Source organism: Octopus sinensis, linkage group LG27 (genome assembly GCF_006345805.1).
Source record: "Octopus sinensis linkage group LG27, ASM634580v1, whole genome shotgun sequence".
NCBI classification, from domain to species: Eukaryota; Metazoa; Mollusca; class Cephalopoda; order Octopoda; family Octopodidae; genus Octopus; species Octopus sinensis.
In genome coordinates this window covers 12,019,548-12,035,956 of record NC_043023.1, presented here as the reverse complement: position 1 = coordinate 12,035,956, position 16,409 = coordinate 12,019,548, and the positions used below count along the sequence as shown (strand labels likewise).

The window sequence follows — 16,409 nt, the reverse complement described above, 5'->3', positions numbered from 1 at the left end:
TCACTCCGAAAAGCTCTATCTGCGATGATTTCATCTCAATTGAAGGAGAGGGGCTTTCTCCGTCCGGGTTACGGATCAGTGGAATAAGCTGCCAACGACTGCTAGTTTCAAAGTCTCCGTTGACCACAAATGGCATGATCACCCTCCCTGTACATAACTCCATGTCCCCCTACATGGCCCTGCTTTTCGCTTTTTGAGCCAAAAAATTAACTTAACTTCCCTGATAACAGGTATAGATGCAAATCTAATTACTTGTCGCCTTTTAAAATGTGGCATAACTTGGTGATCAGTCGACTTACAACACCTTTCTTCATCTTGAGTTTATTTGGTAGAGTATGTTCGTTAACTTGACAACAAGGTCATGGTGAGATATTATTGGCTGTAAGCAAATGAGTCCATATTACTAAGATTTTACATTTAATGTCTTATCTTGCCATTTTGCTGCATATGTTGTGGTGCAAACACCACATGCGAAAAAATTTTAGTTTTTCTATTTCTTCGTAGAAGGGAGTCCATGCTTCTGACTCATATGAAAAAAATACTCAAAATACAAGATTTCTATTATTTTAGTTGTCAGACTGATATCATGTTCACACAAATACATATATCAAATTAAATACACAACTGAAAGCGCTACTACATGTTTGATACTGTTATGATTCTTGAACAGGAATATTTATAAAATGCGCCATGTATCTTAACCCTTTCATTACCATATTTCTGTTGAGATGCTCTGTGTTTCTTTCAATTAATTTTAAATATAACAAAGAATTTAGTAAAATAACTTCATTATTGTTAAGCTAGTGTTAGGAACATAAATTGTGACTGAGGTTTCGTGGAAGATTTTAATTCAAAATTTATGATAACAAGACACTTGTACAACAGAGCCAGAGCAGGTTTCAGCTTGGTTGGTATTGAAAGGGTTAAAGGCATAGAGCCAAAGAAACCAAGCCCAATCTGACAGGAACGTGGAGCAGCACTCTGGCTTGCCAGCTCATATCACACTTTCCCATCAAAGCCTGCATAGAAAACGGATGCTAAAAATGGATGTTAGAGGATGATGATGAAAACACAACAAAGACAAAATCAATGTCAGTCAAAACTTTTATTCCTTATTCCCATTCCTTTATTCTCACATAACAAATTCCTCAAAAATCCAGCACAATCCTCTCCAGAAACCAAAGTCATCTCTGTGTTGATATATTTAGATATATAAATGATATTGAAGTTGTGATTCATGAATTTCATGTTGACATCCAAGAAACTGAAGTTGATAATGTCAAGCTTGAAGAGGAATAAACCCTGTCTTTTAGCAGACAAAATATTCATTAATTGGTATGTTGTAATAAATTTTGATATTCATACGGTTACACTTGTGTATGAATATTCAAATGTGTAATTAAGTGGCCTTTTTGAGAGAATGACTCACCACAGGTATTACAATGATATGGCTTCTCTCCTATATGAATAAGTTTGTGATTAGATAAATTGATTTTTGAGAGAATGATTTACCGCAGATATGACACTGTTATGCATTCGTAACTGGTCAAGAGAATGATTTACCGCAGATATTACAAGGATATGCTTTCTCTCCTGTATGTGTAAGTTTGCGTTTAATCAACTCACCACTTTGAATGAAAGATTTACCATGAATATTACAATGATATGTATGAATATGTTTGTGACGAGTTAAATCACTATTATGAGAAAATGATTTACCACAGATATCACATGGATATGGTTTTTCTCCAGTATGAATACGTTTGTGACTAGTCACATTTATATGGCTTTTCTTCTGTATGTGAAAGTTTGTGTTTAGCCAAGGCATCACTCCGAGAGTAAGATTCAGCACAGATATCACAACGATATGGCCTCACTCCTGTATGTGTATGTTTGTGACAAGTTAAGGTACCATTTTGAGAAAATGATTTGCCACAGATATTGCAATGATATGGTTTTTCCCCAGTATGAATATGTTTGTGACTGGTCAAGTTACTATTTCTAGAGAATGATTTGCCACAGATATCACAACGATATGCTTTCTCTCCTGTATGTGTAAGTTTGTGTTTAGTCAAGTTACTATTTAGAGAGAAAGATTTACCACAGATGTTACAATGATATGGCTTCTCACCTGTATGAACACGTTTGTGATAAGTTAAAGAGCTATTATGAGAAAATGATTCACCACAGACATCACAGTGATATGGATTTTCCCCTGTATGAGTACGCTTGTGCCTAGTCACGTGGCCACTTTCAGAAAATGATTTTCCACAGATGTCACAATGATATGGTTTTTCTCCCGAATGTGTACGTTTGTGTCTAAACAAGACACCACTTCGAGAGAATGATTTACCACAAATATCACAATGATATGGCTTCTCTCCCGTATGTGTACGTACGTGAATAGTCAAGGAACTACTTTGAGAGAATGATTTATCACAGGTATTGCAATGAAATGGCTTCTCTCCTGTATGTGTAAGTATGTGGCTAGTCAAGGAACCTCTTTGAGAGAATGACTTACCACAGATATCACAGTGATATGGCCTCTCACCTGAATCAGGTTTGTTTGGTTTTCTTAAATCATTCATTATAAGATACTAATTTCTCATATGTATCACAATGATAATGATTTTTTCATTTCTATGAATATATCTGTGTTCAGTATTTTCAGAGAATAATTTAACACTATGTGTCTTTCGTGTGTGTTCTTGCTTAATATCTAAAACGGTAGATGTAAACAGTTAAAACTTTTGTAAATTTATCCAAGCTTAATTAACCAAGCAATCACCTTCTCTACATTCCAAACAGCGAAGACAAGTGAATGTTGCTATCAATTCCATCGTAGAAGAAATATTTTCTTATCGTTTGTCGTTGATGCATTAATGAATGTGCCTTATGAATATATGGTCTTCCTTTAATTGATGAAAGTCAATAGAAATATCAGAGGCACATCTGAATGGAGAGATTTCTTTAACGTCAACATGATGTGATATTCTGAAATAGAAAAAGAAGCAGTGAGATAAAGAGAATCGTTAAACGACATAGTAATTCAACATTGCAAATCTTACAACATCAACACTGTCATCCATTTAATGTCAATATCTGCAGGGGTCGGGGTTCATTGAGGCATTGAAAGCTTTAAAATATATGAAAATGGTTGGAGGGTGAAATTTCCGTTGGTTCCACCCACACCATACCCCGTTTTCTCGACACCCCCAAAAGTGTTTCGTGGCACATAAGGTGGTCACCATAAATCATTAAACGAGAATAAAAATAATTCCAACGATACCGGGATAGGGGTTTCTCGCCCCATTTTCCTAATAAAAAGAAGGGGTTCGCGGTACATTACGAAGTCAGGGTACTTGGGACTACATTGATCTTTTCATGTTGTGGTTTAGACACTATCTTCTCTTTTTCTTTGTTTTTGTGCCCGGGTCAGACGCTTTCGGAAACTCACGATGTGAATTTTCCGAGGCCTTTCCCCCCCCGAGTCCCATTTCGCGCATTTTTTTGTCATATTCGTTTAAGGCAAGTTGTTTTACACCTATTTTCTTTTTGGTTTTTATAATCGGGTCAAACGCTTTATTTTGACCCGATTATTTTTTTACGTTAAAGAAGATCGTTCAGGTGAAAGTATCAAAGCTTACCCGAAATTCTACGATATCCCACAGTCCCCGAAAAAGATTTTGGTAACAAAAAAAGTATGTAATCATCATTTCAGTTTGGAAGTTATTAATTAAGACGAGTAAATATATTTTCTTAATTGTTGTCAGGTTCCCTCTTCGAAAAATAATTACTGTAACATCGAGAAGTTCACAGAATTCTATTATTCACATCATTATTATTATTATTAGTAGTAGTAGTATCACCTTTACAGCCTTAAAGGAAATCTTTATCAACTTACCGTATTCACAAATAAGCAACGAGTCACTGAATCAGTAATTAAGCACCTTAATTAAGAATTTAAAAGAAGCGAGGTTGAGGTGTTGTGTTGTTATTTCCCTTTACACGATTGTATTTCTGCTATGCTCCAATAGATGGCTCTACTGGAGAATTTAAATACAATCATATAAAAAGGAATTAAAATGTTTAGATTCAAATAATTTGGAGGAAATTTGGGATCTTTTCGGTTTGAACGGCAGTTTTTTTTAATAATTTCTACGTAACTAAACACTTTTAAACTTCGTATACTGGTAGAATGTGTTTGAAAAAATTATTTTTCTCTTGGCTTTATTGAGAAAATTCTATGGTTTCTAAGATATTTGCTGTTTTTTTCTTCAATTTCAACCAATCAATGACGTCTATTGAGGTGAAAATTTGAAAAAAGTTGAAGGGAGGCTCCTGACAGAAAGGGACAAAGAAAAATCAGTGGAGCCATCTATTGGAAGAAAGAAAATCATGTAAAGGGAAATAACCTCTACAACACTTCAATCTCGCTTCTTTTAAATTCTTAATTAAGGTGCTTAATTACTGCTTCACTGACTCGTTCCTTATTTGTGAATACGGTAAGTTGATAAAGATTTCCTTTAAGGCTGTAAAGGTGATAATACTACTACTACTAATAATAATGATGTTACAGTAATTATTTTTCGAAGCGGGAACCTGACAACAATTAGAAAATATAATTTGCTCGTCTTAATTAATAACTTCCAAACTGAAATGTTGATCTGTTGTTTAGGAAAACCTATTATCAACTATTACATGTGATATAAAGGAAATTAATTGGTAATACGAGAGTAAAATAGTTTAATTAATTGATTAATTAGTAAAATGAGGTGAAACCGATTGAAGAATACCATATTAATTAACGTTGTCCTGTTGTTTAAGAGGTTATATTAATAGTAATGATGTAGGTTAGAAATTTTGCCAAGGCCTGCAGTGTTTGAGGGGAGAACGAAGTCGAATATATGGAACCCAGTATTTGCCGAAAGGGATGAAAGGCAAAGTCGACCTCGGCCGTATTTTCAGTCAGGAGTTTCCTTCGTTTCGGGGTCGCTATAATAATAATAATAATAATAATAATATATTTCTTTACTACCCACAAGGGGCTAAACACAGAGTGGACAAACAAGGACAGACTGACGGATTAAGTCAATTACATCGATCCCAGTGCGTAACTGGTACTTAATTTATCGACCACGAAAGGATGAAAGGCAAAGTCGACCTCGGCGGAATTTGAACCCAGAACGTAACGGCAGACGAAATACGGCTACGCATTTCGCCCGGCGTGCTAACGTTTCTGCCAGTTCGCCGCCTTAGCCTATCATAATAATAATAATAGTGTTGATGAGAATAATTTTTTGTACTTTAGACACGAGTTCAGAAAATTGGCGGAAGAATCGGACGTCGCTTCCATGGAACAATGTGCGCTAATGTTTCTTGTTTGTTTTTACCTCGAAAGGATGAAAGCCAAATTCTACCTGGATGGGATTTGAACTTTTAGAGTGTAGACGGACGAAATGCTGTTATGCATTTTGTTCGGCATGTGAACGATTCTGCTAGTATAACGTATTATTGCATATGTATTGGGTTGTCCGGAAAGTTCGTGCCGACTTTTGAAGGAAAGACAAAGGTCAATAAATACTTGCCAATACATTTTTAATCAACCAAATATGAACCGTTTTGTTGCACAATGCGTCTCCATCTTTCCTTTAACTTGAAAATACCCTCTTCCCAGAATTGAGGTGGTTTCATACCAAAGAAAACAGGTAAGAATTTAGAGAAATGTGGAAACGCTTCATCTATATACAGAATGTTGTGAAAGTTTCAAAGCCTCAATGGAATCTGACCCCTGAAAACATAGACATTAAATGGATGACAGTGTTGATGTTGTAAGATTTGCAATGTTGAATTACTATGTTGTTTAATCATTCTCTTTATCTCACTGCTTCTTTTTTTCTACTTCAGAATATCACATCATGTTGACGTTAAAGAAATCTCTTCATTTAAACATGCCTCTGATATTTTGATTGACTTTCATCAATTAATGGAAGGCCATATATTCATAAGGCACATTCATCAACGCATCAACGACAAACGATAAGAAAATATTTCTTCTACGATGGAATTAAGAGCAACTTTTTTGTTGCCTTCACTGTTTGGAATGTAAAAAAGGTGATTGCTTGGATAAATTTACAAAAGTTTTAACTGTTTACATCTGCCATTTTAGATGTTAAGCAAGAACATAGTGTTAAATTATTCTCTGAAAATACTGACACAACTGAACTGTTTCGAATGTAGTGAAGGTGATTGCTTGGTTAATTAAGCTTGGATAACTTTATGAAAGTGTTAACAGTCTACATCTGCCATTTTAGATGTTAAACAAGAACACACACGAAAGACACATAGTGTTAAATTATTCTCTGAAAATACTGAACACAGATATATTCATAGAAATGAAAAAATCATTATCATTGTGATACGTATGAGAAATTATTATCTTATAATGAATGATTTAAGAAAACCAAACAAACCTGATTCAGGTGAGAGGCAACATCACTGTGATATCTGTGGTAAATTATTCACTGAAGAAACAGTCTTGACCAAACACAAATGCATTGATACAGGTGAGAAACCACATCACTGTGATGTCTGTGGTAAATCATTCTCTCAAAGTAGTTCTTTGACTAGGCATGTACGTACACATACGGGAGAAAAACCATATCATTGTGACATCTGTGGTGAATCATTTTCTGAAAGTGGCCATGTGACTATGCACAGGCGTACTCATACAGGTGAGAAGCCATATCATTGCAATATCTGTGGTCAATCATTCTCTCAAAGTAATGACTTGTTTAGACACAAACGTACACATACTGGAGAAAAACCATATCATTGTGACATCTGTGGTAAATCATTCTCTCGTAGTAGCCACTTGTCTGATCATAAACGCGTTCATACAGGGGAAAATCCATATCATTGTGATATCTGTGGTGAATCATTTTCACATAATAGCTCCCTAACTAATCACAAACGTGTTCATACAGGTGAGAAGCCATATCATTGTAACATCTGTGGTAAATCTTTCTCTCGAAGGAGTACCTTGACTGAACACAATCATACACATAAGGGAGAGAAGCCATATCATTGTGATATTTGTGGTAAATCATTCTCTCGAAGTAGTGTCTTGTTTAGACACAAACATACACATACAAGAGAAAAACCATATAATTGTGACATCTGTGGTAAATCATTCTCTCGTAGTAGCCACTTGTCTGATCATAAACGCATTCATACAGGGGAAAATCCATATCATTGTTATATCTGTGGTGAATCATTTTCTCAAAATAGCTCTTTAACTTCTCACAATTGTGCTCATACAGGTGAGAAGCCATATCATTGTGATATCTGTGGTAAATCTTTCTTCCTAAATAGTAACTTAACAATACACAAACGCATTCATACAGGAGAGAAGCCATTTCCCTGTCATGTCTGTGATAAATCATTCTCTAGCAATAGTCATTTGACTCGTCACATACGTATTCATACAGGAGAGAAGCCATATCATTGCAATATCTGTGGTAAATCATTCTCTCAAAAAGGCCATTTAAGTACACATGTGAGTATTCATACACAGGTGTAACTGTATCAATATCAAAATTTATTAGAACATGACAACAATTATGAATATTTTGTCTGCTAAAAGACAGGGTTTATTCCTCTTCATGCTTGACATTATCAACTTCAGTTTCTTGGATGTCAACATGAAATTCATGAATCACAACTTCAATATTATTTATATATCTAAATATATCAACACAGAGATGACTTTGATTTCTGAAGAGGATTGTGCTGGATTTTTGAGGAATTTGTTATGAGAGAATAAAGGAATGGGAATAAGGAATAAAAGTTTTAAGTGACTTTGATTTTGTCTTTGTTGTGTTTTCATCATCATCCTCTAACATCCATTTTTAGCATCCGTTTTCTATGCAGGCTTTGATGGGAAAGTGTGACATGAGCTGGCAAGCCAGAGTGCTGCTCCACGTTCCTGTCAGATTGGGCTTGGTTTCTTTGGCTCTATGCCCTTAACCCTTTCAATACCAACCCATGTGAAACCACCTCTGTCTCTGTAGTACAAATGTCTTGTTTTCATAAATTTTGAATTAAAATCTTCCACCAAACCTTAGTCACAATTTATGTTCCTAACACTATCTTAATGATAATGAAGTTATTTTACTAAATTCTTTGTTATATTTAAAATTAATTGAAAGAAACACAGAGCATCTCAACAGAAGTATGCTAACAAAAGCCATTGCCTAGATCCATCTGTATGGTGTAAAATGTGTCAGGATGCCATGTGAAGAATCTGAGTTGATGAAAAAGAAGAATAGCAGACCTGTATCCTCCAACCAACAGACACATTCGCTCAATCCTTTGCACAATCAAAGTCATGAATGTCCCCATTGTGACTTCATAGCAAAAAACATTTCTGGACTCAAATTACATTCACGCATTCATTGCAAATAGATGCAGCTCTTCTAGTGGTTAGAGCAGCGGACTCATCGTTGCGGGTTCGAATCTCAGACTTGGCGATGTGTTTGTGTGTTTATGAGTGAAACACCTAAGCTCCATGCGGCTTCAGCAAAAGGTAAAGCAAACTTCTGCTGACTCTTTCGCCACAACTTTCTCTCACTCTTTCATCCTGCATCTTGCAGCTCACCTGCGACGGACCGGCGTCCTGTCCAGGTGGGGAACCTATATGCCAAGGAAACCGGGAAACTGGCCCTTATGAGCCAGGCATAGCTATAGAAGGAACATACATACAGCTCTTCTAAGTGTTTTGTCTTTTTTCTTTCTATTACTCGCCTAAGTCTTCTCCTTCAAATATAAACATTGAAACCATCTTGAGTGACTGCCATACACACACACACATATATATAATGATGACACAGATGGGCTGAGGTCCATTATTGTTGCTTCAGATATGTGTGGGGCATTGCCACATATGTACACATACAGGAGAGAAGCCATATCATTGCAATATCTCTGGTAAATCATTCTCTCGAAGTGGTGACAGACTTATAGACAGGAATTTCACTGAGCAAAGAAGGGAATTCCGATTAGTCACAAGGGAGGGCTGAGAATTCAGATGGCCATTTGTGTTCACCCCAAACGTGTGTAGTTGATGAGAGCGGAATAAACAACAGGTGCAGGAGTGGCTGTGTGGTAAGTTGCTTGTTTACCAAACACATGATTCCGGGTTCAGTCCCACTGCGTGGCACCTTGGGCAAGTGTCTTCTACTATAGCCTCGGGCCGACCAAAGCCTTGGTAGTGGATTTGGTAAACGGAAACTGAAAGAAGCTCATCATATGTATATGTATATAAGTGTTTGTCCCCCTAGCATTGCTTGACAACCGATGCTGGTGTGTTTACGTCCCCGTTACGTAGCGGTTCGCCAAAAGGAGACCGATAAAATAAGTACTGGGCTTACAAGAACGATAAGTCCCGGGTAGAGTTGCTCAATTGGAGGCGGTGCTCCAGCATGGCCGCAACCAAATGACTGAAAAGAGTAACACTTTTGTTCCTGGTTAATTTAACGTATATATTTCTTTACTGCCCACAAGGGGCTAAACATACAGGGAACAAAGGGATTAAGTCGATTACATTGACCCCAGTGCGAAACTGGTACTTTATTTGTTGATCCGGAAAGGATGAAAAGCAAAGTCGACCTCGGCAGAATTTGAACTCAGAATGTAACGACAGACGAAATACCTATTTCTTTATTACCCTCCAGGGTCTAAACACAGAGGGGACAAACAAGGACACACATAGGTATTAAGTCGATTACATTGACCCCAGTGTGAAACTGGAAATTAATTTATCGATCCTGAAAGGATGAAAGGCAAAGTCTACCTTGGCGTAATGTGAACTCAGAACATAGCGGCAGATGAAATACCGCTAAGCATTTCGCCCAGCGTGCTAACGAGTCCGCCAGCTCGCTGCTTTTTTTAATTTTACGTATAGCTTAAGGTTCAGGTTCAGTGGTTAGAGCTTACGATCATGAGGTTGTGAGTTCAAATCCCAGACCGGGTTGCATGTTGTGTTCTTGAGCAAGACACTTTATTTCACGTTGCTCCAGTTCACTCAGCTGTAGAAATGAGCTGCAATGTCACAAGGGCCAAGCTGTATCGGACCTTTTTCCTTTCCCTTAGATAACACTGGTGGCGTGGAGAGTGGGGGGGGCGGTATGCATGGGCGACTGCTGGTCTTCCATAAACAACCTTGCCCAGACTTGTGCCTGGGAGGCTAACTTTCTAGGTGCAATCCCATGGTCTGTGTCGTGACCGAAGGGGTCTCAAGGTTCACAACATGGTGAGAGATAGAAAGGGTGGGTCATGATGAGTACTCCAGATAACGTCTCAGTGGATAGAATGCCACATCACATGTGGGATATTCAAAGTGTAATTAGCTTTCATGACAACAAAGCAGGGGGCGGCCCCACAACACTGTTTATATTTCAAAGGAAGCATCCTCATCCCAACTGAATGGATGGTTATAAAACAATAGGGGAACAGTCATCGTTAATCGTCTGGAGGCCATTCAGCGACATGCAACCAAGAGAATACCCTCCATCAGGCATTTGCCATATTCTGAACGCCTTACTTCCCTGGGCAAGGATACATTGAATCTCCGATGTCTGGCAGCTGACTTGGCAGACACTCATAAATTATTAACCACTAAAAATAACTCTGAGCACCTTTTCAAACTCCATCCGTCTAACACCCGTGGACATGTTTATAAAGTCAGAAAACAGCACAGCTCCCATGACTTTTGGAAACATTTTAGAATACCCTCCATCAGGCATTTGCCATATTCTGAACGCCTTACTTCCCTGAACATGGATGCATTAAATCTCCGACGTCTGGCAGCTGACTTGGCAGACACCCATAAAATTACTAACCATCTTACTAACAATCTCTCTGAGCACCTTTTCAAACTCCACCCGTCTAACACCCGTGGACATATATACAAACTGAGAAAACAGCACAGCTCCCATGTCTTTCGGAAACATTTTTTCACGCTGAGAGTTGCTGAAGCATGGAAAATACCTTAAGCTAAGCCTGAAAGAAATGAAATCATAAAAGAATCATCCATAACTTGCAGTAAGCAACATTTATTAAAATAAAAGCATTCAGAACACAGAATAACATGTAACAAAAACAATTTGCAAACCTATTTACATTCCCATATAACAGTTAAGAACATCACCATTATTGTATTACGCATGCACGGAAGTGTTTGTTCGACTGGGTGCTGCTGGCTTAATTATGCATGGATTGTGCTTAATAGTTTAGCGCTAATAGTTCATCCTGCTGAATTTTTGGAAAGCATTCACATTTCATTTGAAAAACATGTCCTACCCATCTTCACTGAATCCTCATCAACATGCTTTGAATACTGGACATATCACATTTTTCTAAGATTTTTACATTCGATGTCTTATTTTGCCATTTGGTTGCATATGCTATGGTGCATACACCACATTTGAAAGGTTTGGAGATTTTCTATTTCCCTATCGAAGTGAGTCCCTGCTTCTGCCCCAGACATAAACACACTCAAAATACGAGACTTGTATACACTTATTCTAGCTATCAGACTGACATCCTGTCCACACACACACATACATATATATATATTTATATATTTATATATTTATATCAAATTACAAAATAAGAAAATGGAGGAACAGATTAATTTCAATCATCAACTTCCAGATAATACCAATTCATATAATTTATTAACTAATTAGTTAGGAACATCCAGATCAAACAGAATAAAACAGTACACATCAATGAGTAAGATAATACCATAAGAACAATACATATAAATAAATATAAATATAAAAATATAAAATGTTCTTATGGTATTATATTACTCATTGATGTGTACTGTTTTGTTCTGTTTGATCTGGATATTCCTAAATAATTAGTTAATAAATTATATGAACTGGTATTATCTGGAAGTTGATGATTGATAGAAATCTACTCCTTCATTTTCTTATTTTGTATTATGAATTTGAGGTAAAACATTTTACCTTTGCCCATATAATACATGAATTAATTGCATTGCAATTCTTAGCATTTATGTATTAGCCTTTCTGGGTACTTTACTGGCAGTATATTGGATAAATGATATCCCATAGTGGGTTACACTCATAACCCCTATCTCACTTTATATATCAAATTAAATGCACAACTGAAAGCGTTACTACTAGTTTCATAGTTACGATACTTGAACAGGAATATTTATAAAATGCGTCATATATCTTAAGAGCATATAACCAAAGAAACAAAGCCAAACCCACATTTGACTGATATTTGTCCTCATCGTGTTGTTCACACAACATTTCAGCTGATATATTCTCCAGCCTTCATCAGGTGTATTGGGGAAATTTTGAACCTGGGTTCTCATTCCTAAGGTTTTTCCCCAAGACACCTGATGAAGGCTGGAGAGTATACCAGTTGAAATACTGTGTTAACAACAAGATGAGGACAAATATCAGTCTAAAGTAAATAATGTACATAATTCCGAATCTCTCAAATATAGAACTACACAAACCAGGTCTGACTGGAACCTGGAGAAGCACTCTGACTTGCCAGCACCTGTCACACTTTCCCATCCATGCCTGGATGGTAAAGGATGATGGAGATGATGATGATGATCAAAACACAACAAAGACAAAATCAATGTCACTTAAAACTTTTATTCCTTATTCCCATTCCTTTATTCTCTCATAACAAATTCCTCAAAAATCCAGCACAATCATCTTCAGAAATCAAAGTCATCTCTGTGTTGATATATTTAGTTATATAAATGATATGATGAAAATTTTAAACTTCGTAAACTGGTAGAATGTGTTTATAAAACATCTTTTTCTCTTGGCTTTATTGAGAAAATTCTATAATTTGTAAGATATTTGTTGTTGTTTTTCTTCAATTTCTGCAATTTCAACCAACAAATGACGTCTATTGAGGTGAAAACGATTTATGCCGTAACATTTTCTGGCGGTGACATATGAAAGTGTCCCTGTTACATATTATATATTCGTTTAAGAATTGTAAATAAACCCAAAGAGACCACTCTGAGAGAATGACTCACCACAGATATCACAATGATATGGTTTCTCTCCTGTATATGTAGCTTTGTGTTTAATCAAGTCACCACTTTGAGAGTGGATGAGGATGAGGATGGTGATGATGAAAACACAAAGACAAACTTAATGTCTCTTAAAGCTTGTATTCATTTTCCCCTTTCCTGCATTCTCTCGTAAGAAATTCCTCAAAAATCCAGCACCATGTTCTTCACAAATCATCACTGTTTTAATATATTTAGACACATACATGATACTGAGGTTCATATTCATGAATTTCATATTGACAGCGATGGGAATGAAGTTGATAACATCAAGCTTGAAGAGGAATAAGCCCTGTCTTATGGCAGACAAAATATTTATAATTGTTGTCCTGTTGTAATAAATTTTGATATTGATATTGTTACACATGTGTACTTAAGTGGCGCTTTTGAGAGAATGACTCACCACAGACATCACAATGATATGGTTTCTCTTCTGTATGAATACGTCTGTGACTAGTCAATTCACTACTTCGAGAGAAACATTTACCACAGATATTACAATGATATGGTTTCTCTCCCGCATATGTACGTTTGTGTCTAACAACGTCACTTCTGTAAGAAAAGGATTTTCCACAGATATTACAGTGATAAGGCTTCTCTCCTGTATGAATATGTTTGTGACTAATTAAAGTGGTACTATGAGAAAATGATTTACCACAGATATCACAATGATATGGTATTTTCCCCTGTATGAATACGTTTGTGAGTGTCCAACTGACTCCTTCGAGAGAATGATTTACCATAGATATCACAATGATATGGCTTCTCCCCTGTATGAATACGCTTGTGAATAGTTAAACTGCAATTTTCAGAGAATGATTTCCCACAGACATCACAGTGATGTGGTTTCTCACCTGTATGTGTATGTTTGTGTTTAGTCAAGTTAGTATTCAGAGAGAAAGATTTACCACAAATATCACAGTGATATGCTTTGTATCCAGTATGAATATGTTTGTGACGGGTCAAGTTACTATTTTCAGAGAATGATTTACCACAAATATCACAATGATATGGCTTCTCTCCTGTATGTGTACGTACGTGAATAGTCAAGGAAACACTTTGAGAGAATGATTTACCACAGATATCACAGTGATGTGGTTTCTCTCCTGTATCAATGCATTTGTGTTTGGTTAAGACTCTTTCTTCAGTGAATGTTTTACCACAGATATCACAGTGATATGGTCTCTCACCTGAATTAGTTTTCTTTGGTTTTGTTAAATTATTCATTATAAGATAATAATTTCTCATACATATCACAATGATAATGATGTTTTCAATTCTATGAATATAACTGTGTTCAGTTGTGTCAGTATATTCGGAGAATAATTTAACACTGTGTTTCTTTCATCTGTGATCTTGCTTAACATCTAAAATGGCAGATGTAAACAGTTAAATCTTTTGTAAATTTATCCAAGCTTAATTAACCAAGCAATCACCTTCTCTACATTCCAAACAGCAAAGACAAGAAAAATGTTGCTCTTAATTCCATCGTAGAAGAAATATTTTCATATCATTTGTCATTGATGTATAGTTGAATGTGCCTCAGAAATATATGGTCTTCCTTTAATTGATGAAAGTCAATCAAAATATCAGAGGCATGTCTAAATGAAGAGATTTCTTTAACGTCAACATGATGTGATATTCTGAAATAGAAAAAGAAGCAGTGAGATAAAGAGAATCGTTAAACATGGTAATTCAACATTGCAAATCTTTTTTCTTCAATTTTAACCAATCAATGACGTCTATTGAGGTGAAAATTTGAAAAAAGTTGAAGGGAGGTTCCTGACAGAAAGGGACAAAGAAAAGTCAGTAGAGCCATCTATTGGAAAACTGAAGAAAGAAAATCATGTAAAGGGAAATAACCTCTACAACACTTGAATCTCGGTTCTTTTAAATTCTTAATTAAGGTGCTTAATTACTGATTCGCTGACTCGTTCCTTATTTGTGAAAACGGTAAGTTGATAAAGATTTCCTTTAAGGCTGTAAAGGTGATCATACTACTACTACTAATAACAATAATAATGATGTGAATAACAGAATTCTGTGAACCTCTCGATGTTACAGTAATTATTTTTCGAAGCGGGAACCTGACAACAATTAAGAAAATATATTTACTTGTCTTAATTAATAACTTCCAAACTGAAATGTTGATCTGTTGTTTAGGAAAACCTATTATCAATTGTTACGTGTGATATAAAGGAAATTAATTGGTAAAATGCAAATAAAATAGTGTAATTAATTAATTAGTAAAATTAGTGGAAACCGATTGAATAATACCATATTAATTAACGTTGTCCTGTTGTTTAAGAGGTTATATTAATAATAGTAATGATGTAGGTTAGAAATTTTGCCGAGGCCTGCAGTGTTTGAGGGGAGCACAAAGTCGAATATATGGAACCCAGTATTTCCCGAAAGGGATGAAAGGCAAAGTCGACCTCGGCCGTATTTGCAGTCAGGAGTTTCCGCTAAGGTCGACATTGACTTTCCTTCGTTTCGGGGTCGCTATAATAATAATAATAATAATATATTTCTTTACTACCCACAAGGGGCTAAACACAGAGTGGACAAACAAGGACAGACTGACGGATTAAGTCAATTACATCGATCCCAGTGCGTAACTGGTACTTAATTTATCGACCACGAAAGGATGAAAGGCAAAGTCGACCTCGGCGGAATTTGAACCCAGAACGTAACGGCAGACGAAATACGGCTACGCATTTCGCCCGGCGTGCTAACGTTTCTGCCAGTTCGCCGCCTTAGCCTATCATAATAATAATAATAGTGTTGATGAGAATAATCTTTTGTACTTTAGACACGAGTTCAGAAAATTGGCGGAAGAATCGGACGTCGCTTCCATGGAACCCTGTGCGCTAATGTTTCTTGTTTGTTTTTACCACGAAAGGATGAAAGCCAAATTCGACCTCGATGGGATTTGAACTTTTAGAGTGTAGACGGACGAAATGCTGTTATGCATTTTGTTCGGCATGTAAACAATTCTGCTAGTATAACGTATTATTGCATATGTATGGGGTTTGGCCGGAAAGTTCATGCCGATTTTTGAAGGAAAGAAAAAGGTCAACAAATACTTGCCAATACATTTTTAATCAACTAAATATTAACCGTTTTGTTGCACAATGCGTATCCATCTTTCCTTAATCTTGAAAATACTCTCTTCCCAGAATTAAGGTGGTTTTATGGCAAAGAAAACAGGTAAGTATTTAGAGAAATGTAGAAACGCTTCATCGTTATACAGAGCATTGTAAAACTTTCAAAG

General features: G+C 36.3%; 5 protein-coding genes and 1 pseudogene across 6 annotated transcripts in view; 3 read left to right on the top strand and 3 right to left on the bottom strand.

Moving 5' to 3' along the window:
• LOC115225439 (early growth response protein 1-like) overlaps positions 1 to 16,409 on the top strand; it is a 424,836-nt gene that overhangs the window by 38,955 nt on the left and 369,472 nt on the right. Inside the window, exon 3 of one of the 2 annotated variants that reach the window (XM_036514188.1) lies at positions 6,382 to 6,986. The exons of the other annotated variant lie outside the window; for it this stretch is intronic. Coding sequence (XP_036370081.1) covers positions 6,425 to 6,986 — 562 coding nt within the window. The 5' untranslated portion in view covers positions 6,382 to 6,424. The remainder of the gene's footprint in view (positions 1 to 6,381; positions 6,987 to 16,409) is intronic. 2 annotated transcript variants of the gene reach the window in all.
• The window catches only part of LOC115225462 (zinc finger protein 208-like), a 524,237-nt gene that overhangs the window by 169,983 nt on the left and 337,845 nt on the right, over positions 1 to 16,409 (top strand). The gene's annotated exons all lie outside the window — the stretch shown is intronic.
• Positions 1 to 16,409, top strand: part of LOC115225040 — a 336,418-nt pseudogene that overhangs the window by 57,982 nt on the left and 262,027 nt on the right.
• LOC115225384 (zinc finger protein 208-like) overlaps positions 1 to 16,409 on the bottom strand; it is a 146,709-nt gene that overhangs the window by 91,796 nt on the left and 38,504 nt on the right. The gene's annotated exons all lie outside the window — the stretch shown is intronic.
• LOC118768222 (zinc finger protein 271-like) lies at positions 1,237 to 1,976 on the bottom strand. Its single transcript, XM_036514336.1, has 2 exons — positions 1,560 to 1,976; positions 1,237 to 1,508 (listed from the first exon to the last, which is right to left on the bottom strand). Exons 1-2 carry the CDS (start codon positions 1,826 to 1,828, stop codon positions 1,460 to 1,462), a joined length of 318 nt encoding a protein of 105 aa, XP_036370229.1. The 5' UTR covers positions 1,829 to 1,976; the 3' UTR covers positions 1,237 to 1,459.
• On the bottom strand, positions 2,455 to 14,586 carry LOC118768221 (early growth response protein 1-like). The gene is made up of 2 exons (XM_036514335.1): positions 14,128 to 14,586; positions 2,455 to 2,994 (listed from the first exon to the last, which is right to left on the bottom strand). The coding sequence occupies exons 1-2, from the start codon at positions 14,381 to 14,383 to the stop codon at positions 2,915 to 2,917; spliced, it is 336 nt and encodes a 111-aa protein (XP_036370228.1). The 5' UTR covers positions 14,384 to 14,586; the 3' UTR covers positions 2,455 to 2,914.

Coding starts and splice junctions, on each gene's coding strand:
- LOC118768222 (XM_036514336.1), bottom strand. CDS start 1,828: ATGCCTTGGCTAAACACAAACTTTCACATACAGAAGAAAAGCCATATA. Junction 1,509..1,559: donor CCTTGTAATATCTGCGGTAA/ATCATTCTCTTG, acceptor TATCTGCGGTAA/ATCATTCTCTCAAAAATCAA.
- LOC118768221 (XM_036514335.1), bottom strand. CDS start 14,383: ATGAGAAATTATTATCTTATAATGAATAATTTAACAAAACCAAAGAAA. Junction 2,995..14,127: donor ATATCATTGTGATATTTGTG/GTAAATCATTCT, acceptor TTTCTATTTCAG/AATATCACATCATGTTGACG.